Source organism: Amphiprion ocellaris, chromosome 18 (assembly GCF_022539595.1).
Source record: "Amphiprion ocellaris isolate individual 3 ecotype Okinawa chromosome 18, ASM2253959v1, whole genome shotgun sequence".
Taxonomy (NCBI): domain Eukaryota; kingdom Metazoa; phylum Chordata; class Actinopteri; family Pomacentridae; genus Amphiprion; species Amphiprion ocellaris.
In genome coordinates this window covers 20,928,198-20,954,739 of record NC_072783.1, presented here as the reverse complement: position 1 = coordinate 20,954,739, position 26,542 = coordinate 20,928,198, and the positions used below count along the sequence as shown (strand labels likewise).

General features: G+C 40.1%; 1 protein-coding gene across 6 annotated transcripts in view; it reads right to left on the bottom strand.

The window, feature by feature from the left end:
• mapk8b (mitogen-activated protein kinase 8b) overlaps positions 1-23,644 on the bottom strand; it is a 140,929-nt gene extending 117,285 nt beyond the window's left edge. For 4 of the 6 annotated variants that reach the window (XR_008599473.1, XR_008599472.1, XM_055004559.1 and 1 more), the window contains exons 1-7: positions 23,367-23,644; positions 13,876-14,056; positions 10,616-10,745; positions 9,854-9,912; positions 8,280-8,418; positions 3,717-3,882; positions 807-878 (exon numbers count right to left, since the gene is read on the bottom strand). Coding sequence is in view for 4 of the 6 variants with exons in the window: in XM_055004559.1 (XP_054860534.1) it covers positions 807-878; positions 3,717-3,882; positions 8,280-8,418; positions 9,854-9,912; positions 10,616-10,745; positions 13,876-13,997 (688 nt within the window). In the remaining 2 variants the exon portion in view is untranslated. Of the gene's footprint in view, positions 1-806; positions 879-1,824; positions 1,897-3,716; positions 3,883-8,279; positions 8,419-9,853; positions 9,913-10,615; positions 10,746-13,875; positions 14,057-23,366 lie in introns of all 6 variants that reach the window. The other 2 variants (XM_055004557.1, XM_055004558.1) reach the window with 2 other exon arrangements.
• Positions 23,645-26,542: the final 2,898 nt, after the last annotated feature.

Genomic DNA, 26,542 nt, shown 5'->3' with positions numbered 1-26,542 from the left:
GGGGAGATATTGTCAACACGGTTTGATGTTCCTCAGTCATAACTGAAGGTGAGATTTTCTTCAGTTATACCATCAGTAGCTAACATTAGCCTCGAGAATGTTAAGCATTTATTGGCTACAATATCTGCTGCTCTATGCGTTTTCACGATAATCGGAACTGCCCTGATTTTAACTTTTGAATATCAAACATGTTTGATATTAATGTGTGGCAGCCACACTGAGTCAGCACCAGTTCAGGAAGAGAATTTTAAACTTGTCATCTTACTAAATAATGTGTAGTAAAAATAAGAGAATAATGTTTAATGCTAAATTGACCATTTAGAGAACAGGATTAACAATACATCTTATAATTACAACATAGTCACTGTTATATGAAACTTTTTTAATACATTAAAACTGTAAGATTTGGTCAGTATTAGTCTTTTCAGGAAGTTGGACCAGAGATGGGTCTGTAAGTTGCAACAGTCCAGGCCTCGACAGGTCAAAACTGTTTTGGCAGCGTGAGGGAAAACTACACAGCATTAGAAAGGCGGTTTCAACGACGTGGCTGATCGGTGCGTTAGCACCTGTACTCTGCCTGTATTAAGAAGCAAGTGTTTGCCATGATAAAGCTCTATTCCTCTTCAACTCTCTCACTGCAAATGATGAATATCAACACTGAACGCAAAGACGTCATCGCTTGTTAAACAGACGAGGCCGCTTGGTAGGTTTTCCTTTTGTGTGCAAAGATATGAACAAGATGTCAGACAAAGGATGAGACAACACAGTATTCTGGGGGTTTGGATGGAGGTTCAACTTAAGGATACGATCAGTGCCTGGAAACAACACACTACCCCGGACCATTTCAGCCATGATGCAGCCAACAGACCAGACATCAACTGAAAAATGAAATGACAACCACCACATTAGCATGCAGGACTGAAAAACATAAACAAACCAAAAAGAAAGAACTGACAAACAAAACTCATAATTAAAAGGCAAATTAAAACAAGAAACATGATGCTCGTGCAGGGTGACGTGTGTGATACATGACATAAATGAACTACATGCAGTTGAGTGCGCTCTCATACCTGGGTCAGCGTCCCACAGGTCTCTTTCATTCACATAAATGTATACTGGTTAACAACAGTTCAAATTTTATCCAAAGAAGAAATATTTAATCTTATTTCTGCTTTAAATGTCATGAATCACAAGCTTTGGAAAGTGAGACACTGACTTTCAAGGTCTTCTGAGAATGTATTTTGTAGAAATGCATTCCAACACCTTCTTTGTCCTCACTGCAAAACACACTGGATATGTAAAACTGAAATCTTCTCATCCATAAGAACAAGAAGGTTTTACTTTTTGAGCTTTCTGTCACATCTTCATGTGTGACACTGCAGATTAAGAGCTTCACTTTGTGTCACTAAGCCCCGCAATGTGCGGCGAACCTTAGGAATTAATTTCTTTGTGTTCTGCATCTAGAAAGACATGCAGAAAGCAGTTAGAGGACAGATGAAGGTGGTTTTTTTGCACTTCAGTTCTCAGCTATGGAAGAGCAAACTATTAAATTCTATTTCAGGTTTTTCATGTGACAGTTGTGGTGCTTGAAGCAACAGTGCTGCTGCTCGGGTGAGTGAGGACGGATTTGTGTATCTGCAGGAAGTGCAGGTGGGTGGTTGCAAGTCGAGGTGTCAGGCAAATCTGAGAAATAGAATTTCTATAGTTGCGATCCATTTAATGAAAAAAATATATAAAGATAAAAAAATACGAATGATTTGTTTTTTTGTGCTAGGTTTGTTTCACAAGAAATGCCAGACACTGCTGCAAGCAGCTCAAGGATACAATCCCTTCCTGGAAAAAGGATTTTGTGGCGAACCATTTCTGCCATAATGCAGCCCACAGCCCAAATATCCACTACATACGCGCAGCATAAAAGGAGGGAGAAGAGAATAAGCAAAAAAATGCAACAAGTCAGCAGGGAAAATTAGGGTCAATGTTGTTGGTGGTGAGGACTAACGGTGAGAGAGCATTAGTATTGGATCCAACTCATTATGCCAGTGCCACAGGGAGAATGTATTCTTTGTAAACTTTTAACCCCTCTCCCCAAAAAAGCAAAAATAAAGATTTGCTTAAATGGCTGTTTTGTGTGAAGTTACAATCTAAAAACTTAACTATTTTCTTCTTCATCAAGAATGAATATTTGTAGAGATATTTGCTTTCTTGATGAGATCGATGTGGAAAAACTGATACCACTTTCATGTCAATGCACTTAATATGAAGCCACAGTCAGGAGATGGTTAGCTGAGCTTAGCATGGCAACTGGAAAGGGCGAGCCTGGCTCCATCCAAAGTTAGCCAAATGATACCAGTCCTTATGCTAAACTACGCTAAACGTATTTTGGCTCTGTCTTCAAATGGACTGATATGAGAATGGTATGATATTGTTTTCCCTATTTCAGTATCCCCATAGAGAAGCCAAGTCCTCTATCGGTGAGCCTCATGGGAACTTATCCTGAAAGAACACAACATCTACAGGAGTCAATGACAAAAGACAAATAACTTTCTGATCCGTTGCAAGTGTGCCATGAAGTCCAGAAAGATGCAGTTTGCCTTAAAACACTTTAAATAAAAAGGTCAAATCATGGTTTACATCTGATTGATGTGGACGTTGAAAGAAAATCCACGCATGGTTCTATTAACACTACAGTAGCCCACAATGGTTTGCTATTTTTACAGACATGTTGTCCCTCAAACTGAAGACAGAAAAACACAACGGGCTCTTGTGAGAACTTCTGAAAGACTGACTTTGCACATTTTTTTAGGATACAGCAGCTGGTTACGGGTTCGACTATAACATCGTATCAGTGTGATTATTTCCAAGGTGCGCCAAGCACAGTGGATGGACACAGCACAGGACACCTGGAGAACGTAGAACTTTCTACTGGGTCAGTCTGTGCGACACTGACTGAATATTTACACTTTTTACTTGTTGTTTGGGACTCAAAAATAAGTTCTCTAAAATATTTTGGCTGGAATTGGAACATTTCATAAATTTTCAGAACTTGGAATTTTTTTTTCTTTTCACCATCTTACCTGGAAAATAATCTTAGAATGTTCATTCACATTGCTTGATTACTTGAAACAAGATACAGTTCACAAAAATGAATTTTACTTTACGATTCTACTTTCTTGACTTGCAAAATTATCTTTTCAGTTGAAAAGCATCATGTGGAAATCATGGCACAATTGTCAATTTCTCATCGTTGACTACTGTACAAGATATTTTCTAGATAAGATCAGGGCAGGAATTAACTCTCCATTTGTTATATTATTCCTGTAAGACCGTCTTGCAGAAACTGTGATTAGTTCCAAGCAGGAGCGCAGAGTGAAACTGCTGAAGCATGCACAAGTGCCTGTATTCATACTGGCATTATTTTAGCCAGGCTGTATTGAGCTCAGGACGGGCGACCTCTTAATAAAACATCAAACACATGCTAAAGCACTGCTGGGCGCCGGAGTCCGCAGACAGGAAGATCCTCCACAAAGCACCGATGCCCCCACATGCCAACTTCCCCCCTGAGTGCAACCTTTACAGGAACGGGGAGAGTGCTCGTGTGTGAGAGTGTGTTTGGGAAGTGATCTTGAAACATCTCAGGGGGGTGAGGGCCATGCAGCAGGCCAGGCAGCAGCTCCCCATTGGCCGATTGCTGTCAAGAAGCCGCTCCCTCCACTCACCGTTGGCCTGGTAGCCCATGCCCAGGATGACTTCGGGGGCGCGGTAGTAGCGGGTCACCACGTAGGGCGTCATGAGGAGACCGGTGGCGGCCGTCCTGGCCAGGCCGAAGTCCAGGATCTTCAGTGTGCAGTCAGACTTCACCACAATGTTACTGGGTTTCAGGTCCTGTGAGATATAACATAGCCTATACATAACCAGAACTCCAAATTTTTCCTTTAAGTGCAAAACAGTACATTCAGAAAATGTTCACAATTAAGGAATAACCTGAGATTTCAACTTCAGTTTCAACAATTTTATGCCTCAGTTTATCATTTACACATTACAACTTACAGATCACAGAGTGTCTACAAAGGCACGAAACATTTAGTCACAGATATCTGGAACTGAATAATATAGTATTTTACTTTATGATCAAAACGGCAAAAGTCAGACAAAAAAAACCAACAAAAACAAGACAAATATTACAAAAATGAGACACAAAATGACAAAAGAACAATGAGCAACATAGTTTTTTTTACTTTATGATCAAAACAACCTGTCAAGGTCTAGAAATTATTTTAAATTTACAGTTAATGTCTTCTCTGCAATTATTACACTTTACAAAGTTGGGCCGGTTTTGGCCGACAGGCCACGTTTGACACCCCTTATCTAAATGTTGTATGTAGGGGTAGTGTTGCAATAGGTTTTCATAAAAAACAAACTCATTCTCAATTGGACAAGGCATTTTTCCAAATGTGAACAATGCAACAATGATATTTTGCACAGAGAAAATACAGAAGAAAATATTTTTTTTAAGTAGGAGCAAATATTCCTAAAATATTCTATATATGGTAAACACTGCAGCTGGTGTAATTCAGCTCGGATATCCGATCTTGTTTCCCTAAGAAGAGGCGATCAATCACTCTGGTACAGCATGATACCAACAGAGATGATGTATCACAGTAACCACAAAGTCTTTGTTTTGTTTGGCCAGACTATTTTCTACTTGTTTATCTGTTCCCCGAGTTCACTGTTTTCATATCAGTGCTGCATTATGTTCTGCAGAACCTCATGTCAATCACCACTGCTGAAAAAACAAAGATCTTTTGAAATAGTTTCTCTTGTAAAGACATTTCCCTTCTTCTAAAGCTAATCTTAAACTAAACTGGTGCTATCTCTCCAGCTCTTCATGTTTCCGACCCATAAGGCGTCCTATCATCAAGGCTCATTGCCCATGGCTACAATCTACAAATGGCCATATGCCAGATGATTTATTGCAGTTAATCATCCAGCAATGACAGTTTTGGGTTGGGTGATTGTTTTTTCAGCATAATTCACATATCAGCAAACTGTTTACTTCATCAGTATTTTCCAAGCAATGCGTTTTTTCCTTCATAGTGACCATCATACACATTCCACAACAAAAAACAACAAAAATGTCCAGAGGTGATTTCAATCAATCAATCAATCAATCAAACTTCATTTATAGAGCACTTTTCATACAGTAAAAATGCAACACAACATGCTTTACAACATTTAAAAACATTAAAAACAAGAAAACCCATCCCTCCCTCCCTCCTTATATACATATATGCACACAACTACACATGCACGCACACGTACGCACACACGCACACACACACACGCACACACACACACACACTCTCACCACTGACTGTAGGGAGACATGGCATGGCACTGAGGATTGTGGAAAACGCCTCCATTGGGGTCGTCCACACTGGGAGGAGTAGCAGGCCATGCCCGCCAGGGGCACCGGCACCCAGACCCCCCGACCCCGACAGGCAGGGGGACCCCCACACCGAGGTGGGGAGCCCCCCCAACCAGCCAGGCCGAAGGGACCCGTGGACAGCACCCCAGGCACTAGACCGGATGCAGCCCCCAGTGTGGAGGACCCCTGAGGAAATGTACAAGATAGAATAAAAGGCCTGATGTAAGATAAGAAAAAAGGTTACAAGAGTAAAAATACAGAAGATAATAAAGACTGATAAGAACATAAGGAGAATTTAAAAGTTCAGTTAAAAGTCTGATTAAAAAGGTGAGTCTTTAACCTTCTTTTAAAAATATTGACGGTCTCTGCAGTCCTGAGGTTCTCCAGCAGGCTGTTCCACAGGTGGGGGCGATAGTGGCTAAATGCTGCCTCACCATGGGTTTTAGTTTTGGCTTTTGGTACAGTTAAAAGGCCGGTGCTGGAGGACCTCAGGATCCGCAAGGGTCAATACGTTAAAAGAAGATCAGATAAATAAGAAGGCGCACAGCCTTTAAGACTTCTAAAAACTAATAAAAGAACCTTAAAATGTATCCTGAAGCAGACGGGGAGCCAATGCAGCGACTTTAAAACTGGTGTAATGTGGGCCTGCTTTCTGGTCCTTGTCAGCACACATGCGCCTGAGTTTTGCAATAATTGTAGATTTAAAATACTCTTTTTAGGAAGACCAGAGAGCAGGGCATTACAATAGTCTAAACGAGAAGAGATAAAAGCATGCATTAGCACCTCTGTGCTGTCTGAGAGAGAAACGGTCAGACTCTGGCTATGTTCTTCAGATGGTAAAAACCTATTTTTGTGATATTTTTAATATGTGGGATAAAATTCAGCTCAGAGTCAAAAATCACGCCCAGCTTTTTTATAGATTGTGCTGGTTTAAAATCTTGTAATTTTGATAAAAGTTTCTCTCTCTGTCCTTCAGGACCTATAACTAAAACCTCAGTTCTGTCCTGGTTGAGCTGTGAGAAGTTCACTGCCATCCATGACTTGATGTCTAAAATACAGTTTAAAAGGGAATCTATTGGTCCTGTGTCATCAGGAGACACGGCAATGTACAGCAGTGTATCATCAGTGTAGCTATGGAAACTGATGCCGTGTCTCCTGATGACGTCCCCAAGACGAAATCTCATTTCAGGAAATCTTTAACTCATTATAAACCCTCCTGATCACATTATCTTCACTACATCATCAAACTGCAAGGCTACAGCACATCCAATTACACTTGATTGCTTTAATAGATGGAAAAAGGTTTCCTAGAGTGAGTGCTAAATTAGACAAGAGAACTTTCATCACTGAGACAATGCCCACAAAAACAAGAGAGCAGAATCTTTGGCTATCCATGACTCATGTTCTATCTGTTCACCTTATGAAAGCTTTGCGTGCCGAGCCGGGCCGATGCGAGCGAGGCTGGTTAGCTCCGCCTGTGGCTCAATTAGTTCTGGCTGGCGGAGCAAGAGGAGCTCTGCTAATTTACTGCTGCATATCTCGCCGAGTGTGATTGACAGAGTGCTGACAGTGTGTGTCGTAGGAACTTAGTGTGTTTGTGCGTACACACAAGAGAGATCGTTTGTATGCTGCTGCTGATGCTTCAGGGCGCCGTCTTGTCATCCTGTCTCTGTTGTTTCCAGGTGAACATGAGTACATGAATGAGTGGGTGTGTGTGTGTGTTACGGCAACGTGGACTTCATTTCCACAGCATAACAACCTGTTTCTGTTTGGTTGTTTTATATGTTATAGAAGTGTCATGAAATGCAAATGAAATCAGATTCTATCAACAGTTTGACATTTCATGCGGCGAGTTAGCTGAGAACATTCTACTTTCGTGTTTGTAAGCTTAATAATAAGCTACCACCAGCACCCATGAAGCTTAGCTTAGCATATAAACTAGATGCAAGAGAAAAACAGCTTCACCAAATCCATCCGCACCTCTAAAGATCACCATTACTCTCTTAGTGTAACGGTTACAGAAACTGAAGTGCAAAACCGCGGTTTTACACGGATTTTAGTGCAAGATCAGTGACTATCTGAAGTCTGATCATCACTGTGAGGTTGCCAGAAAACCAGAACAGACTACAGGAAGTCTTTTCTGCTGGCCAAAAACAAGTATGATTTTCTCATGTGAGGGTCTGTACAAAATGGTATTCTATCTACTACTGAATTTAAGCAGTACGTGATGAATCTGAAACTTTCCATCATGCCAAAGACACCCTGATGGCATACATCAAATTACCAAATACGCCACTTGAGCTATCTGCATCCCATAAAGCATTAAGATTATTTCTCAGTTCTGGAAATTTAGGCAAAAAAGGCAGATGCACTGCAGTGGACATGAGCAACTATGGACTGAAGTACATAAAAAAGCCATAGTACTACTATATAATGCTTTTGCATAGATTTCTATGTAAAAACACAACGTTCACAAATACATTAATTAGCTGCCAGGTAATCGTTTCCATGGTGATTTTATAAACATCACAAACTCCACTGAATACTACTATAGGAAAAAGCACGTAGCATACACGCTTGAGCAACATGTATGCATTTCCAAACACACGTTAGCTCTATGATTATGAGAATATTGAACTATTTATTTAAACCGTAAACTTTTAATATATACTTTGTATACTGTACATCATCATCTGCTAAAATGCCAAGGTTTCAAATTATCAAATGTTTAGTTTACAGCTGCACATTGGTTTGACCTTGCATGCATGCTCACAACACTTGATAAATGCTGTTGGTTGTGCATGTGTGACCACGTGTGTGTGTGTGTGTGTGTGTGTATATTAGTATGACTAACCCTGTGTATGATGCCTGCAGCGTGCAGGTGTTTGATTCCACACAGCATCTGGTAGAGCAGGTAGGACAGCCTCTCGTGGTCCAGCTCCATTTGAATCACCTGACAGAGGTTGGCATCCATCAGCTCCATCACTAGATAGCTGCAGGGAGGCGACACAATTTAAACCGGCACACAGCAACAAATACAAATCACTTGTACTGCCTTTACATGTTGGGGTTTTACATCAACCAGTAATATTTCACACGTGATGCTGCATTTTTTTGACAATGTCATTTAAAGATGTCATTCAAGCGTATGCATATGCTTTACTACAAGCTAAAACAAATGTGAAGTTACATTTTGTTTTGTTATCTCATCGCCCACGCAGCACTTATTTTACCTGGCATTTGGGAAGTGACAGTAAGAGTTCTCCTTCTCCCAAATAATGATGTTATGTTATCTGGCAGCTGTTACATCATCAGTCGCTTCAAACCTCCTACGTGGAGCAAGGAACCTCTGACAGAGTTTTTTTCTTGACAAAAAGCAACATCTTGGCGACAGAGCATGCACTTCTACACTGTCAAAAGTGGGACTTGTGCTTGGAAGAAATCTGTGTACACTCTACAGTTTAATACACTATGTCGTAGACTGAAAATGGGTAAAACACACCGTCACTGAACATTTTTTGTGATAGGGTTAGTGGAAGCACACATCTATAAATGCTGAAATCCATATTTTCAGAAATTTGTACAACACGCTGTCATGTTCCCTGTAATGCAAGTATGCATTCAAACACACAGGCAAATGGAGTGTTCGCCTTCATCCTCTAACTGTGTCGTAGCTCTGCAACCCTCTGGCTATGATTTGTCCAGTTTCCTTTTTAGCTCCAATCAGGCAGACACAGCAGCACACACACACACACACGCACACACGCACACACGCACACACGCACACACGCACACACGCACACACACACACACACACACACACACACACACACACACACACACACACACACACACACACACACAGACACTCTCTGGGCTTCTGGAGGATGGCATTAATCATGTTTGTTCCCGTCATACTCTACGAAAGCATCACTTCCCCCACATTTCGGCCCAGTATTCCCCCCTGTGATTTTACAGCCAGCTTCCACTCACATGGACATCTTGTCGACTTCGAAATACGTCCAGGACTCCGCTAAATATACCCCGATGTTGCTCTTAATAAAACAGAGTCCACACAAATGTACAGTTTATAAGCCGGCATGCACAAACAACTAAAACTAATGATGAAGTATTGTTTGTTTTACCCACTTTTAGTATCAAATAAGGTTTTTATGCGTTTTGCTGTCAGTGTTCAACTGTTTCATGATGAAATATTGCTACCTGATAACTGAATCTAGTTTGTAGAAATAGCCCCAACCATCTCAACTCCCTGTGGTATGTATTTAAAGCAAAGCATGATAAAGCATTAAGCAGAGATCCAGCTAATCTGCACAAGCCCCTAAAAGTCACAACAGATCTTCTGAGCCCCCAGCATGTTACATCCTCAAATTGATCCGAGCAGCTGTTATTTGACTCCGTAATACTCACACATCTTGGAATTCTTCCAGTGTCTTCTGTGGTGTGAATACATTTAATAGGCCGATTATCTGTCAAAATAAAAAGCACATTTATTGAGGTGAGGCTTTGTGGTGAATGACGACATTTGTACCTTTGCATCCGTGAAACCAGCAGGGCCAACTGTTTCTCTGACAGACTGCAACAGCCTGAGCATCAATTATGAATAACAGCAGGACATCTTCTAATTCACAACACAAAAACACGACGCAGCTGGGGGAGGCATTGTGGTGATTCGAAAATATTCCCGTTTGTCTCCATGCCTGGTTCTCAGCATTTATTGCTGCACTGAATGTGAGCCTCCAAGAGATCACCTGTCAGGTTAATACACTGTGTTTTTTAATTCACTCTGCAACAGTGCTTTACATCGCTTCAAATATAACCACATATCAATATTTAATCATTTAAAATGCAGAAAGATGCAGCACAATTAAAAATGATGCACAAGCACGAGAATGACCTTCAAGTTGATATATAGACTAAACACAGCTAACATTTTCCAGAGTTTTCCTCGGGGTAAGCTTTGCTCCATCCAAATGTCTTCTCTTGTTTCTACAGGGAGCTCTAGTCTCCTGTATGCTTTTTATCACACTATTTCTTCACTTTGTGTGTTTAAAGTCAGATTTAAGCCTAGACAGTAAAGGTGCCAGTAAAGGTAAAGGTTCATCTCTAATGCTAACTGATATAAAGGAACATTAAAAGCAACAGAAAGTCAGATGTTGTTCCAGCACTTACGTTCTTGTGGTTGACACATTTCATGAGCACCAGTTCTCTGTAGGCCCGTTTTGCATGAGTTTGATTCTGAAAGGGCCGGCTCAGCTTCTTGATGGCGACGTTCCTCTCCAAGTTGTGGTCGTACGCTGAACTGCGGTGAAGAACGAAAGCAGAAATTCACTCAACAGTGATGCATGTCTATAAAGTGTGTCTTCGTTTTTGCTGCTCTCTCCCCACTAGGATTTTTTTGGGACATTTTGATGAAACTCAGATATTTTAATTATCAGCGGTGGTTTGCAATGTGACAGTAGGAGCACAAGGAGTAATCTCAACAAGCATCTTTGGTGCAGCTCAGTCAAAATTTTCTCACAGAACTGACACCTCAGTCTTCTTAAGTTGTCCAGCAGGACAGAATGCTCTTCTTATTTTTGTTTTTTGGAACTACAGTTGGAGAATATGACAATTATTCTTCTCAGAGAGCAGAAATATGCCTACCATCAGAGGCTTTTCCACAATGTTTATAGCAAGTATGTATTCCTTTAACGTCTGGTTGTCGAATTGCAAAGTTGGAGGGGATGCCATTTCCCCAAGTATTTTCCATATTCAGATTTTTCATTTCAATTTTTTCTTTAAATAATATCCTCAATGTTTCTGAACACAGAAATACAAAATTGTCCAGCATAAATGTACCCTATAGGTTTCTGTTAGAGGCACCAGTTCTAATCGTTTCAGCTTTGTTTCTAAGAAATGTTTTGTCATTTTTGCATGGCAAACGGGTTGAACTACTACAATACCCATGAGCCTCGAGTGCCACTGCGAAGGAAGAGAAGGCAGTCACCAGCACGAATCAGAACAGTAGGGAATCCAATAAGCTATTCCAGTTTTTAGATTTGTTGTTAGCGCTAACCCACAAATAATGGCTCACTGACTCAAGTTTCAGCTTGGCGATTGGAAGTTTCTTGACAAAGTGCACCCTGGGAGCTGTAGTTCACTAATCCTACAAACACCTATACATTCACAAGCTTGTAACTTCGGGGTTTTCAATCAAAGAAGTCGATATTTTGTAACACAGTTAATCATTTGGACGGATGACTAAAACAGTTTCACACAGAAATGTGACTCACAAAACTTTGCAACTGTATTGTACTAGTGTTTAAAACTCAGAGAGCAGGAATGCTTCATGGCAAGTGTGCATTTATAGGACTGTTAGATTTTGAGGTAAAATCCCAGATTTTTTTGTAATGTGCAGCTGAGAAAGACATATTTCAGTCTGGTTATTTCATCTCTAAACTGAGATTCCAGAAAATGTTTTTAAGTTGCACAGAGAAAAGGTGAGAACCTCCACCAATGCAATGTTTCCTCTATATGATCAATTTTTGTTACAGGAGTCTAAGCTATTTTTTGCCACAGATGCTTAATATTGAGGGTGATACAATTAAACAAACAAAACAACAAGTGCAAATCTTTGCACTTACCTGATAATGTCAGCACAGTGATTATACAACAACAAAGCAATGCTAGTCATGGATTCAGGGTTTTCATTTGCTGAAGGGAAAACTGTCCTGCATCTTGATGTGCATAACCTACTGCACAGTAACCTAACGTTAAAGCAGACACAATCATTTGAGCTGAATATGCAACAAGTATCTGTGAAATGTGAGCAAACGAGAAAGAGGTGAAGCCAGGACATTACTTGAGTTTGACAACAGCTCATTGGCCAACTGCAAGTGTAATTAAAGCTACACTTTGGCTAAACATTCCTCCTTAAAACTGCACTATACCAATGACAGTCTGAAAAACACTGATTCAGACTTCTGGGATTTCGTACATAACAAACCCAAATATTATTTTAGTGGGAAACACTTCTAATTGTGTAACTTTGATACAAAGAGATGAGATTTTAGTGGTTTAATTTGTTTACAACCAAAGACAGACAGATGTCAACCACAAACATCTTTGAGGCAGGCCAAAACATCTGCATTTTTTAAATGCCAAACCTGAATCAGGCATCAGCAGCTGATTGCTGCCGAAGAAACTCATCCTGACCAGAACAGCAGCAGCATTCCTGCTGACGACGTTACAGCTGCACCCCACAACAAGCACAAAGGAAGGAGGGCTTTGACCCCCACTCCATTTCAAAAGCAGAGGAGGAACAACAGCTCTTATTAACAAAATATCCAATTTTCATCTCCACAGACCAATAAAATGAAAGAAAAAAAAGAAGCTGCGCTATCGTCGACTTAGAAGCGGAGGCCACCTGCTGCCCCAAAGCAGTCAACCAAGAGCAAAACAAAAATAATGCAGTTGAAAACTGTGAAATTGTTTGCAGCATCACATAAACCAGGAGCGTTCATGATAGGGTTGTTGAATTAAATTGTATTATATATGCTGAGTGACTATTTTTCCAGTCATTGAGCATATGTTCCTGTTTAAAAGCAGTGTTAGAGCAGACAGATGGTCAGTCAGCTCTTATGGGATGCAACTATCACAAATTTGGTGATAAAACTAAAAACAGCATTATCGTGCACAAACTGAACGCACAGCAGATGCTGATATTTCATAGCCAGCAATTCCTTGCATGACAAACTGACTGATGCTGCTTCAGTTTCCTGGTGTTCCTCCCTGATATGAGGAGCAGGTTAATGACAGCAGAGAACTTGATGATGAGATCATCATGCTTAGCTTATGTTACACGAACTGGAACTCAATTACTTCTGACTGCCCACATTGGCACTTAATTAGAGATTCGACGGTAAGACTAATCAACACCTGGAATGATAGATATGCAAACAATGCTAATAGTGGCACATTGCCGATATGACAGAATATCATCACCATATACAGAAACCAATTCTGTAATGGAGCTGAGTAAAGTCACGTCAACACCCACCCCTTTCCCATCAACAAAAATCCAAAGGGAACACACCACCATACTGCCCTGTCAACAATTACTACATTATGCATCAATTTCTGCATTGTATGCAACTTATGCAGATCTTTTTACATCTGTATCATCAACTTGCAGAGCCAAGAGCTAGCAAAGTCAAACCTCGTCAATCATACCTTCCATTAAATGTTTCGCACTTTCTGCGTGCAAAGTCAAATTCTGCACATTCAAGAAGTAAATAAGACACCAATCTGCTGATGAAGATTGCATCATCGTGAGTTAAGATTATTTTGTTAAACTGGTGCCTCCAAGGTCAACATAAACTCTCATGTTGACAAATCGATGACTATTTTTATTGGGGTTTTTTTTTTCCCTCTGGTTCATCTTTACTCACCAGACAATACCCTGTGCTCCAGATCCGATGGGTCTGAGGTTCTGATAGCGCTTTAAAACCATAAAAGTTGAATCGCCCACATCTATACTGTAGTACTCCTTTTCACGCTTGTTCCGGTTCATGGTGAAGCCTTGGACGAACACTGTGCCTGGGCATCCAAGTGGAGCTTGTCTCTCAAGACCTGCAGAGTGTGAAGAGAAAAAGTAATTAGATATGATTCAGAAAAATAAATAAAAAAATCTGTCAGGTCTAAGTATGGAGATTTCTACAACGCTGCTTTGCACTGCTGAAAAAAAAATGTTCTGTTTAAAGTGATTCCATCATTCTCTAAAAGATTCATGTAACCTGCTTCACCTTTTTGCTATTCATTTAAGATCCTACCTTTAATTATTTTAGAATGAATCATTATATAAAGGCGATTTGGAACAAATGCTTTCACTTCTGGCAGTGTCAAACTTCACACTGTCTCTCACATGACATGCCGTATCTGTGTTTCTCAGCAATTAGAGCTCAGTGTGAAATCAGTCGGACAGAGCTGTCCAGTGGCAAAGTCTATAAACAGGTTCTGCATGTCCACTACCTGCAGCCATTGTTTGGGATCAGAGCCAGTAGGTGTGTTTCCATCCTCCTGTTTTCATGCACGTTTTCTATTGTGCATGAAATGCTCGAGTGGAAATGCAAACAAAAAGTTTACACATTTGGCTGAAGTGGGAAAGTTGGTGTATCTGTAAAAGCAAAATGTGAAACTGAAACAGACTCAGCAGAAACATCCTGATGTAAATGATGCATGCTGCAAGTTCTCTTTTAATTAAACACGTAAAACATAAACAAAAGGAACTTAATGAACTTTTGTGTTGAAGTTATTCGAAATTTTGACACCAAGATTTTCATTTTTACTACAAATGTATATCAGTGTCAAATATTGGTAATTGGTGTCCTTGGGCCCAGAAAAATCATATCACTCAATCCCCATTGCCACCTTGTTGACTGCCTCTGCCAACTGGTCCAGTAGCACTTTCTCCTTCTGTAACTGAGTTTTGATGGTGAATAATGAACAGAATTTTTTTTTGCAAAACAATAGGGGAGACGAATTTGTGTAAAATGTTGTCATAATTAGCATATGAATTCCCGAGTTATGGCCAAAGCAGTGTTTGTAAGGACACAGTACAACACAATCTCATGAGCTCATCGCTGAGTCCCAGTGAACATTTGTGCCAAATTTGAGGAAATTGCCTCAGGGCTTTCAAGAAATGTCATGAGAATGGGACATACGGACGGACAACCTAAAAACATAATGCCTCGAGCCACAGCTGTTGCCAGTGTAGAGTCAAAAAAACATCAGATCTGTGTGAAGAATAATTTCACTGAAATTATTACATGAAAAACATTTTCATCATGCTTCTATTGAGGTTTGAGTCACACTTGTTCAATCTATAATAATTATTCCAACATCTATACCATCATACTATGTAGCATGCCAGAAGAAAATTTACTATGTCCCAATATATACCACGCAGTATGATGAAAATACCGGGATGTCCTACTACGTCCAGTCACATTTTGCAGTATGCAAGCCAGCATTCTTTTCTGGCCATTGTGACCCACAATCCTTTGCAGTTATCTCACACATGTCATGTATCTCGCACAAATCTAAACAGGCTTGGAGCCACAGACAGCACACAAACAGATGACGGCTCATTTCACGTTACAGTCAAAGTTTTGGGTGCATTAATACGAGTAGTATGTCCAGATTGTATGCATGCAATGCAATGCCACAGTACAGTGTAGTATGCAGTAAGCAAACAAAAAGCTATGCGATTTGGAATATAGCCTTTTTGCATATTCTTTTTCCACAGTTGTTATTAAAACCAGAGCGGAAAATTGCCACTATCTACTGTTTATCTTACAGCATGTATTATTTTGCACGCTCCTTGGCAGACTTTCTGACAACTCTTTTAGAATTTGCACTTCATTTGAATGGAAACCACTGAGACGTAATAAAACTTCGAAGAATTGCTGTTTTACTGCTCACATAGATCCATCGCTCTGTCACACAGTACTGGTTGTCCAGTACAGATTATTACCTTATAAAAGCAACCAATTCATTTAATTAAACACTCACTGGGTTAGTGTTACATGAGGCCCTATTGTAATAAATGTTCAATGCTGTTGTCTGCATTTCTTAAAGCACAGCTTTATGTATTCCTTCAAGAGAACTGTTAAGTTACTGGTAGTGATCAAACCCACTGCAGCGTAGACATATTAACAGTACAAATGTTATCTTTCCCTCTCTTCAGCCCAATTAAAGCCTTGATTCAACACCGAAAGATTCATTAGTGTCAGAAAATCAAAGCAGCCACTCCTAAAGAGAGCTTCATCAGTTGTAATGACTGCTATGTCTCTGAAGTCCATCCTACATCGGAGAGGAGCTGTGCATACAGTCTATACCAAACCCAAAGGTCAGAGCGATGGAGCAGTGATCCGGGTAAAGAGAGGCAGAGAGGAAGCAGGAAGCCGGGTTTCATGCTGGATATGAAGATGACAAATCATTAGTGGGATTTGGAACATTGTGTTGAGAGGTCGGCTTTGTGGCGATAGCTGTACGTTCCATGGGCCGTGACCTGACCTCTGGGTTTCTCCTAAGTACTGTTAGCATAACCCTCCCACCCCTTTCCTTTCGGTATCCATTAACCAACAAGCCCTTTCTTCTAATCGCTCTATTCTCTGTTAGTCATCTTTCTATCCCTGGGTAGAATTCCTCTCATGTTTTCTTCCATTTAACTCTAACTTGCAGGGCTGCAGTCGAGATCACCTCAGTTAAACCTGACTCAAACCTGATACTAGATCAGGCTCAGGAAGAACTGAGCTACGCTAAAGTCAAGTAAAATTCATACTCAGTACAAAGATCACCAAACAGACTGTTCGCTCAGAATGAAATGCACTTACTTTGTTTCGAGACGTTTCTTTGAATTTTTAGAAGAAGCAGGAAAATGTCAAATTAAAATTCAAAGCTGCCTGAAATCAACAGATGTCACAATGTGATATTTCTATTGGTTCAAACAGTGCAGCAATGCCACCCTGCCTGTCTCGTCTTAATGGAGCTCTCAGTGCGCCTCCTTTCTTATCTACTCGTGTTTCATCCTCCCTACTTCTTCCTCCAACTCTGATCAGAACCACATCTTCTGTCTCTGGGTGCAGAACCTTGTCAACAACAGTCTGCAGTTGAGCTACGCAGTGCAGAGCATGAATAAAAGGTTCACAACACACAAGAGTCTGAACGCATTTATTTTATCTTACAGCAAGCGAGTAGCTCACTGACAACGTTTGGCAGAAAGACGCAGACCCTTGAAAACACTCAGACTTATATCTTCAGAAACACATATAAATGTATTATCTGTTAAGTTCAGAGACCATCTTATTATCAAAGATACCCTGAGAACATTTTCCGCAGTGGCTGAAAAACATGTTTTTAATCTTGTTCTGAGGCTAAATGCCACACATTAGATGGTGATGTGATGATTTGCTGTGTTATTGTGCAGTGACAGTATCCCATGGTGCACAACACCACCAGACCAGCAGAACAAAAATGTTAAATCTGTGTCCGCTTCCTCCTTCCTTAACCTGCATCCAACCGTATCCATAACCCCAACCAGTTCTCTCAACTACACCTAACCTATGCCTTTATCCCTGTGACCATCAACAAGGGACGGCCTCAAGGATAGGTAAACACGATACTCTAAAACACAGACTTCGACATGAGGGCCGATGTTGGCCAGGTGGTTCGTCATCCTGTTTAAATTTGGCACAAGAATTAGCAGAAGCAACTCACTGTGAGTCATTCTGAAGACAAAACAAAATACCAAATGTAACAATTACACAGACTAATGACCACAAAAACACATTGACATCTAACGTTGCAGTAAGCATATTGTGTCACTTTCTATGGCAATGCAGTGTACTATGCTGCTGTTTCTGGATTTCCCTAACTCACCTAATAACACCAGAGCTCCTACAGAGGCTAGCTATTGAGTTGTAACACATGCTCGTTTTACTTAACTGCCTGTTTTGCAAAGTTCCCTGCTAATTTTAGACTTATCATATACTTAATATGCTATTTCAGGTCTAAAGATGAGTCTGCAAACATTTTTTGCTTGCCCGCCTCATGAGCCAGTAACTGGCTGATGCTGATTATGCCCAAATGGCACTGAACTATTTCATGGGCCAACCAACGGATCACTCTATCACTAGCCAAAAATATTTTCACAAGAGGTCTTCAGCAAGATCCAGTACGGTCTGAGGGCCCAAGACCTGAGTCAGAACCCATGTCACACCAGTGAATTCAGTTCAGTCTAATCAGGTCGGACAAGGTCTCTTTCAAATGCAGTTCCAATTTGTTCAACAGCCACATGGATCCAAACAGAAACTGTCTGTGATCACATTATATGTCATGATGAATTTTCACAACAGTGTGCCATTTAATTAAATTGTCTAAAACATATTTTGGTTCTCCTTGTGTTTGGGTTCTCTCTGTTCAGGTCTCTTTGGGTGAACCGTGTTGTGTATCAGGTCTATAAAGCTTGGATTATGACCATCAGGTTCAGGCAGGTTTTCCTTGGATCTGTGTCAGACTGGGTCCAACACATTGGACAAATGGAGATCTTACTCGTCCCCTTCTGAAAGGCCGCCTGCGTACTGTTGAACTTCCTCGGCCTGGCTGCTTCACAAAAATAACACAACAACGCAATCAAACAGCACACACTCCAAACTTAATCGAGCATCACTGGGAAAAAAAAATGATTAGGAAAAAATGCAGAAAATATTTTCACTGGATGCAGCTTTTGTGCCAAAGGGTTTTTGTTGCACTGTGTTTCTTGAGTGCTAAGAATTTTCTTTTACAGAATAAATGCAAAGTGAAATAGTAAGTCTTCCAAGGCACAATTTAGAGCCACCAATGCAAAGTCTTGTCATGCAATTCCTACCCAACTGTAGCAAACATGCAAGGATTCATTTGCACGATTATGATTCTATAACAGCCTCAACACTTAACGCTCTCAGGCCCCTATATCTCCATATTATTCATCTGATTAATGTTGCATCCAATTTAATTAACTCTTGTAGCCACCTCTCACAAAAAATAACTGAAACGCCTTTCGCATAATATTTATAGCCTCATCGGCCGAGCAGCAAAAATGTCACCTTCATTTGCCAGAGGTGTCTTTTTGCATGGGACCAGAAATAACATGTAAGCTACTTCAGACATGCTTTCCACAAAATGTCATTTCGCAAATCAAATACAGGGCACACTGAAGGGAGAGTGTGGATTTAAGCTCCGCTGAACCAAGTACATGTACGTCTAGCTAGACGCTGCGGAATACACTACAGTGATGCTAGGCTTCATCTGGCAATGTGGCATAACTGTGTCTCCTATGTTAAAGGAGAGCAGCACATACAGTGTAAGTGTCCCTGTGAGACTGGAGGATTTGTGACTGCGTGTGAAAATAGGGCTCAGGGATCTGACAGAGTGTGTCAGGCCATCAACTACACCAACCTCAGCAGAGAATCACACTACGGCTGCATGAAAATAAACAAATAAATATGTGAATGATGAAAGTGGCTCAGTGATTTAGGGTGTTTTGTATGTTTGTGCACAGATATTATGGGGATAAATGGCAGGACAACAGGAGTATTTCACCACACGGCAGCTTCTGAGGTCAAAGGCTGTTCAGATGCACAGTACTGATAATCCTCAAATAAACCTGTTGTAACACACATGCACAGAAAAGCTGCAGCTGAATGGCAGATTCCCCATCAACCTCAACTGGCACAGCTACTGCCATGCACTGAAAAAACTAGCTGAGGGCAAATAATGTCTCTGACAGGCAGACAGAAAAGAACAGATAACTGTGTCAAAAAGAGCCAGATATGGCTTTTGAACTGGCAGTCCTGTCCAGATCCTCTCCCCCACAGCTGTCCATCACACTGTGTCTCCTGGGAGAGGATCTGTCTCTCACTGCCTACTGCAGGTCTGCTCTGATTCACTCCAAATGCAGTGAAATTCTTGCAAATATCAAACAGGTCTGAGCTATGTGAATGGCCACGGTCCAGCTCATCAGCAGCGCTGGATTTTATCTGCGAAGCACTCACGTTCAGCCAAAGTAGCGGCTGCTGATAAGAGCTCACAAGGACACATTGTGTGTCAAATATTGGTACCAGTAAAGTCCCTGAACCGCATTTTTCTTCTGATCGTCTGCAGCGACAAATCAGGGGCTCTTTATTCCTGAACTTCATATAGTTTGAACCCAATCTTAGTTAATTAACCAATCAAAAACAAAACATATTTCCTTCCAACTAACAAATTGCTGCTGTCTAAAAAAAATGTAGCAAAAGAAAACAAGAAAGCCTAAACTGAGGAACTGACTGAGTATTTAATTTTCTTACTTTTAAAAACTGCACATGTAGACCTGCAATTTGCTGATTATCTGTTCTCATCACAAGCAGAAAGCTTTAAATATGATCACTAGAGAGTGCGTGCGCTGCTGTGCTGATTAAATTGTATTTTCATCGTCATCACAACAGAATATGGACAATAAACACGTTGCAAAAGAATGCCTTAACAACAATTGATCAGGAAAATAACTTTTCAACAACAGTTTTAGTGTCTTATTTAAATAAATGATCAGTTGAATTGGTTGCTTTTTCCTCTGCAATTTGTTCGATTAAAGAACAGTCAAAATGATTTATTTCATTTCTGTATTCCATGGACATGGGCTAGTCAGTCAAAAATTGTGGCAAAACAATTACTTCAAATCAACATCATGACATAATCAATGCAATTAGTAAATTGCATATTGATATACTATAGACTGCATAAAAAGATGGATGTAGCCACTGTGACTTTATTCATTGGTTTGCGAATAATTTCACTGACACCTGAAGTTTGGCATTTTGGCCACTGCCATCTTCGTCTTTTGAAAGAAAGTATGACGACCAATGGATGAATCTAACCGCTTTATCATCTATTTTACTAAAAATTTAACCATAATTTACAAAATGAACACCATGCTGTATCAAATAGGACTTGAAACTACTGATCCTGTCCAATAAACTCATCAGTAAAATGTTTATTGATGGAGCAAATCACGTAAGAAGTAGTCATTTTCTCATAGATTTCTATACATGCTGATATATTCTTGCAATCAGATAGTCGCCCCCTGCTGGCTATTATTAAGAATGCAGGTTTAGGGCACTTCTGCATTGGCTTCACTTTTAAGACTGGAAAGCTATATCCCTCTGTAATATACAGTCTAAGGGATAAACATTATCTTCCAGGGTTTAAACTGTCATGTCAATGGTTTAAAAATTTCATGCCATCGTCATCGTGTGACAGTCACGTTTGTGGCGGTATCTCATGTGGAAATACTCCATCACATTTTAAATCACACAGTTAATACTGAGCTGAGACTTGGCTTTAAAAAAATTACATCACAAATCATATTGCAACAGCTGTTGGAAAAATCCAAATAACATAGATATTTTCCCTAAATTGTTCAGCCTCCCTACACACTATGTGAAGTGAAGCATAACCATCCTATAAATAACAGAAAAAGCAAAGACACAGCTTCAAACACTGGAAAATACATCCATCCCCAAGAACATGTAGCAAATTTCCCACAGAAACACCAACTTAACAAACAGTGACATTATCTTGTGCTTTCCACTAATTAAAACACCCGAGTTTTCTGTTCAAGCTCTGAAATTATTGTTCCTTTTTGTGGATTTTAAATCCACATGTGTGATTTTAAGGGAGCCATTCAGTCTAGCAGAAATAGCAAATACATTTATATGGCAATATATTTCAATACTGCATGGTATGAAAAAATATAAATCATTGCAAATTTTTTTGGCATGCATTTAATGATGATAATAATCACAAATATATTTTGTCGGTGTGAATATCTGCAACAAATCCTATTTCAATAGCTGCACAAGGTGTTCCCACAAAATATATTTGCACAAGCACAGAACAACAGGAGAAATGCCACATCTTGCAGGAGAGGATTTAAACATGATCCAAAGGTGTGCAAAGGCACGAGACTGCAGTGATCCGTTCTCAGGGAAACTGTCTTTGCTCTCACCCATGTCTGTTTGAACTGTGGCATGCTGTTTTGTTTGGAGTATTTGTGACAGGGCTGGTCCCAGCTGCCACGACAGAGCAGGATAAGCAGTTCATGCGATGGTGCAGACTCGTTTTATATCAAGCACGCACTCCACCCAGCAAGAATAATATAGTATACACCTGTGGGTGCTATAAACTGACCTGTTAGTGGAGCCTAGATACACACACAGTTCATTCAATTTTACCAGAAAGGGACTTGGAAATCAACTGAAAAATTACAATGATTAAATATTCATTGGGTAACGTGCCTAAAATCTGTCACTACCTGCTGGCAGAGAATGCTGACGTGAAAGTGGGCTCATCATGTGTTCGCCAGGAATTATAATCCCATCTCTAGAGGCTACCTTTTGCTTTTGGTGCAGGAATCAGATTTCTTGGTGCATTTGGCTGGCCATCGCTGTTCTCTTGGCAGAAAACCTCACTGTGCAATGAGCAGTGCAGTCTGGGAGCCCAAATATGACTACAGAGGCACGTTAGGTAGCAAAACCAAGCTGCAACCTGTGACAATCTCAGCAAAACACACCTTTGATCGGATGATATTATTAATACCATTTATAATTTGATGGCTTACTAAACTCCCCACTCAATCCCCTCACCTGATAAACTGCCTCACTTACAATAAAGACAGGGGCTGAGTGGCTGGTGAAGACAGATCTTCATCTTTCAATCTGCAGGTCGGTGAGGCCATTAAGACACGCATTAAAACCACACAAACACAAAGACTGCAGTCTTGTGTATTAGCCAGATATTGACATTCAATCTGCACTGTGTTGTTACTGAATTCACAGAGACGCTGCTACAGTATAATCTCCAATATAAACCCACCTATACTCAGTGTCCAGTGCAGGAATGGAGTTCAGCCACATAAATCCACAGCAGTAAATAAAGGCATTAAACTGATGCTAGCTGGAAGCAGGCTGTATTCAAAGGCGTCAATAAGTGATTTCTGTTTACATGGAGGGTGTTATTGTCTTTAGGAGAGCACAGACTGGAGGTCACAGCGTTTTAATTGGAACATTTCACTAGTTGTGTGACTGGCAACAGCACCCGGTGCACACTTCACCCAGAGAGCTGTGCTAACGTGTGTAGCTCGGACATAGATAGGTTACAGTAGTGTGCTTCCCAGTGTAGCCACTCAGTCTGGCTGCCTCGTACCATTTAGGCCAGACCTGTCCTGCCTGCTGTGGTGGTCACCGTGTAACACCTACTTACAATAACGAGTGTGACCCAAATTTGTCCCTTCCCGGCCCTCAGCAGCTGACAATAACACGGCAAACATGTCACACAGGCACAAAAATCCATATGTCGAGCTCACCCCTCTCCGGTTAATTCCGACAGTGTCGACCCGCAGTCGCCGCTCGCTGCCTGCCGCCGGAGACACAACCTGGGCGGTTAGTAGTAGGAAAAACAGCTCTTTAATCCTCGTTAGGTCCGGATACACTGTCGTTTTCTTCACACTAGCAGGCCGGGATCACCGCAACATACATGTGTATCTTCTACGTAACCTAATCTCAGTGCTTCCGTGACACAGGCAGTTTCTGCCATTTCATACCGACGTCGTCGAAACCTTCCGATGTTTCCTTGGCTGCACAATGAGGAGCAGGACGCGTTCAAGAGCGCTGCGCGTTCACGCAGCCGCTCCGCCAAAGAGGAAGCGACGATTTCGCAACGTTTTCAGATGACGTCGCAGACAACAGTAACATGCTGCTATTTCACACATGTAACAGGTTATTTAAGTAGTGTTGAAAAACACAATATACATACACTATATGTTCATAAACACACATTTAAAAACGTTACAAAACATGTGTTTATAAAGCAGCTAGCTAGCTAGCTTTAAAGATAACATTGGTTGATGTATGTTTGTTCTTCGCCTCTGGTTGCCAAGTGGGGAAAAATAAAAACTCGAAAGTTTGGGGTCACCCCGACAATGTCATGTTTTCCATGAAAACTCACACTTTCGTTCATGTACTAACATAATTGCACAAGGGTTTTCTAGTCAGCAATGAGCGTTTCAACACCATTAGCTAACACAATGTAGCATTAGAACACAGGAGTGATGGTTTCTGGAAATGTTCCTCTGTACCCCTATGTAGATATTCCATTAAAATCAATCATTTCCAGCTACAATAGTCATTTACCACATTAACAATGTCTAGGCTGTGTTTCTGATTAATGTTATTTTTATTGAAAAAAAGCTTTTCTTTCAAAAAATAGGGACATTTCTAAGTGACCCCCAAACTTTTCAACGGTAGTGTATATATAATAATTTAAATACGTTACAGGCCATGGTGAAAGAAATATTCAGATCCTTTACTTAGGTAAAAGAGCAAATCTAGCAATATACATTTCAAAATTTCCCTCTGGATTAATAAAGTCTGTCTAATTCTAAGTCTATGTGAATGTACTCAAAAGTACTGTATGAGAAATGTTACTTCAAAATATTTAAATGGCAGCAAACTGTAGTTAAAATATTCAAGTACAAGCTCTGGGTTGGTTCTTCTAACTCATATTATTATATATGACATTACTGTATTAGATTATTAACAGTGAAGTATCATAGTGTCAGTAGCTGCTGCAGATGGAGCTAGTTTGAACTCCTTTTGATTAGGTTTTATATATAGGGCTTTTTCTCTCATCTTTGATTTTTGCTGTGATATTGGATTATTTGAACCTCTACTGAATTGAAACCATGAAAGAAAAAAGTCACTGGTGAAGCAGTTAACAACTGAGACAAATTTGAGCCTGACTACACGCTGCTTTTTTGGGAGAAGTCAAAACAAAAAGGTTGGAAACCACGGGTTTAGTCTTTCTTGTTGTGTTGTATTTTGATTTGTTATATTATTCATTGTGTAAAAAAATAATCCAAAATGTAGCTAAAGCTGTCAGATAAAGTAGTGGATTAGGAAGTACAATATTTCTCTCTAAAATGAAGCAGTGTGGAAGCATAAAGTAGCATAAAACTGTTTTTAGTACAACTGTATTATATTTAAGCATTTTTAAAATATAATTATGTTGTTATTTTTGTCATTTTATAGCCCTAACTTCAGAGTTGTCTTTTTCCTTTCTTTTTTAAAAATTTAAACATCTGTAAAATAATGATCCCGTGGGAGCATTTCATAGTGGGAAAAACAAGTAATTTATCATTATTTGTGAAATTATGGGTGCTTTGTGTGGACAACTAACAGTTTTTAGTTTTTTAATGGAGGAAATGTTGTAAAAATTTAGTTTTTCTTGTAATTTGTATTTAATGTATGTAACAGGATTTGCTTAAAAAAAACAAAAAAAAAAAACATTAACACTGTGAAACATTTACCATCTCCAAGTGTACAAATCTGTCTATAAAAAGCTTACTCAGGCTGCAGGTGGGATAACGCAGACGAGGGTTCAAAATCAATTTGTCTCCTGCAGACGTGTCTCTTGTTCTTCTCTGTTTTGATCATCTTTCTCTCTTCTGTCACTTTTATTGACCACTAAGCACTAAGGTCCATATATTAAAGCGTTTTTTATTTCTGTTCCCCAAAATCTGTTGCATAGTAATCTGTGGCTGCCTCCTAACTTAGCTGCTAGCTGTTAGCGTAGCCGCAATCACTGTGAAAGCAGCCAGTGTCCTGACTTGTGGAGAGGGCTGTGCTTGTTGTTGAGTTTCTGCAAGTTGTGTCTCTACTGGAGTCTCTACATTTCAGCAGATTGTTAAAGTTATTCTTACTTTTGCGTTAGCACAAGCTAAGAGGCACAGCAAACCTCGTACTGATAGCCTTAGCCTGGCAGCGTCACCATAGTAACTAGTTACACCGTGTGTTGTAAAGACTTGTTTAAAGTGAGTATGTGTATGTTTGTGGTGTTTATTTAAACTTTAGCAGTGTCTGCTACCTCACCTTTGAAGAATAAATCTACTAATTTACCCAAGTTCCTACAGTCCTGGGCTGTAGACTGTAGTTTTCAGTGATTGGCTGATACGCATGACTTGTAACCAATCAGATGGAGCTGTGGGCGGGACATTGCTTGAGACTCAGAGTGAATGCAGTGACCTTTTTTTGTTTGTTTGTTTGTTTTCCAGGACAGATGTGTACATTTAGTAAGTTCTGTAAGAGCTAATTGTAAAGAGCACACTTAAAAAAAAAAAAACTGAGCTGTGAAAAAAATGTCACATAGCTTTCAAACTCTTTAATCCAATTTATTTCTATAGCATTTTCCAAAACTATAGATACAGAGTGCTTTACAGAGTAGAGCAACAATGAAACCTTAAAAATAAATAATGAATAATTTAAGAAAATAAATAGAAAAGATTTTAAAATATTATGTGAATGCCAACATTTTTAAAGGCTTTAAAATGAAGCACTGACTGAGCTGTTCTGACAGTGAATCACAGCTTCCTCCAAAGCGCTGGGGCTAAAACGGTAAAACTGGACTGTGGAATTTTAAACAGCAATTGATTTCCTGGTCTAAGGGGTCTCGGTGCAGAGTAGGGGGTTAATAGTTGTGAGATGC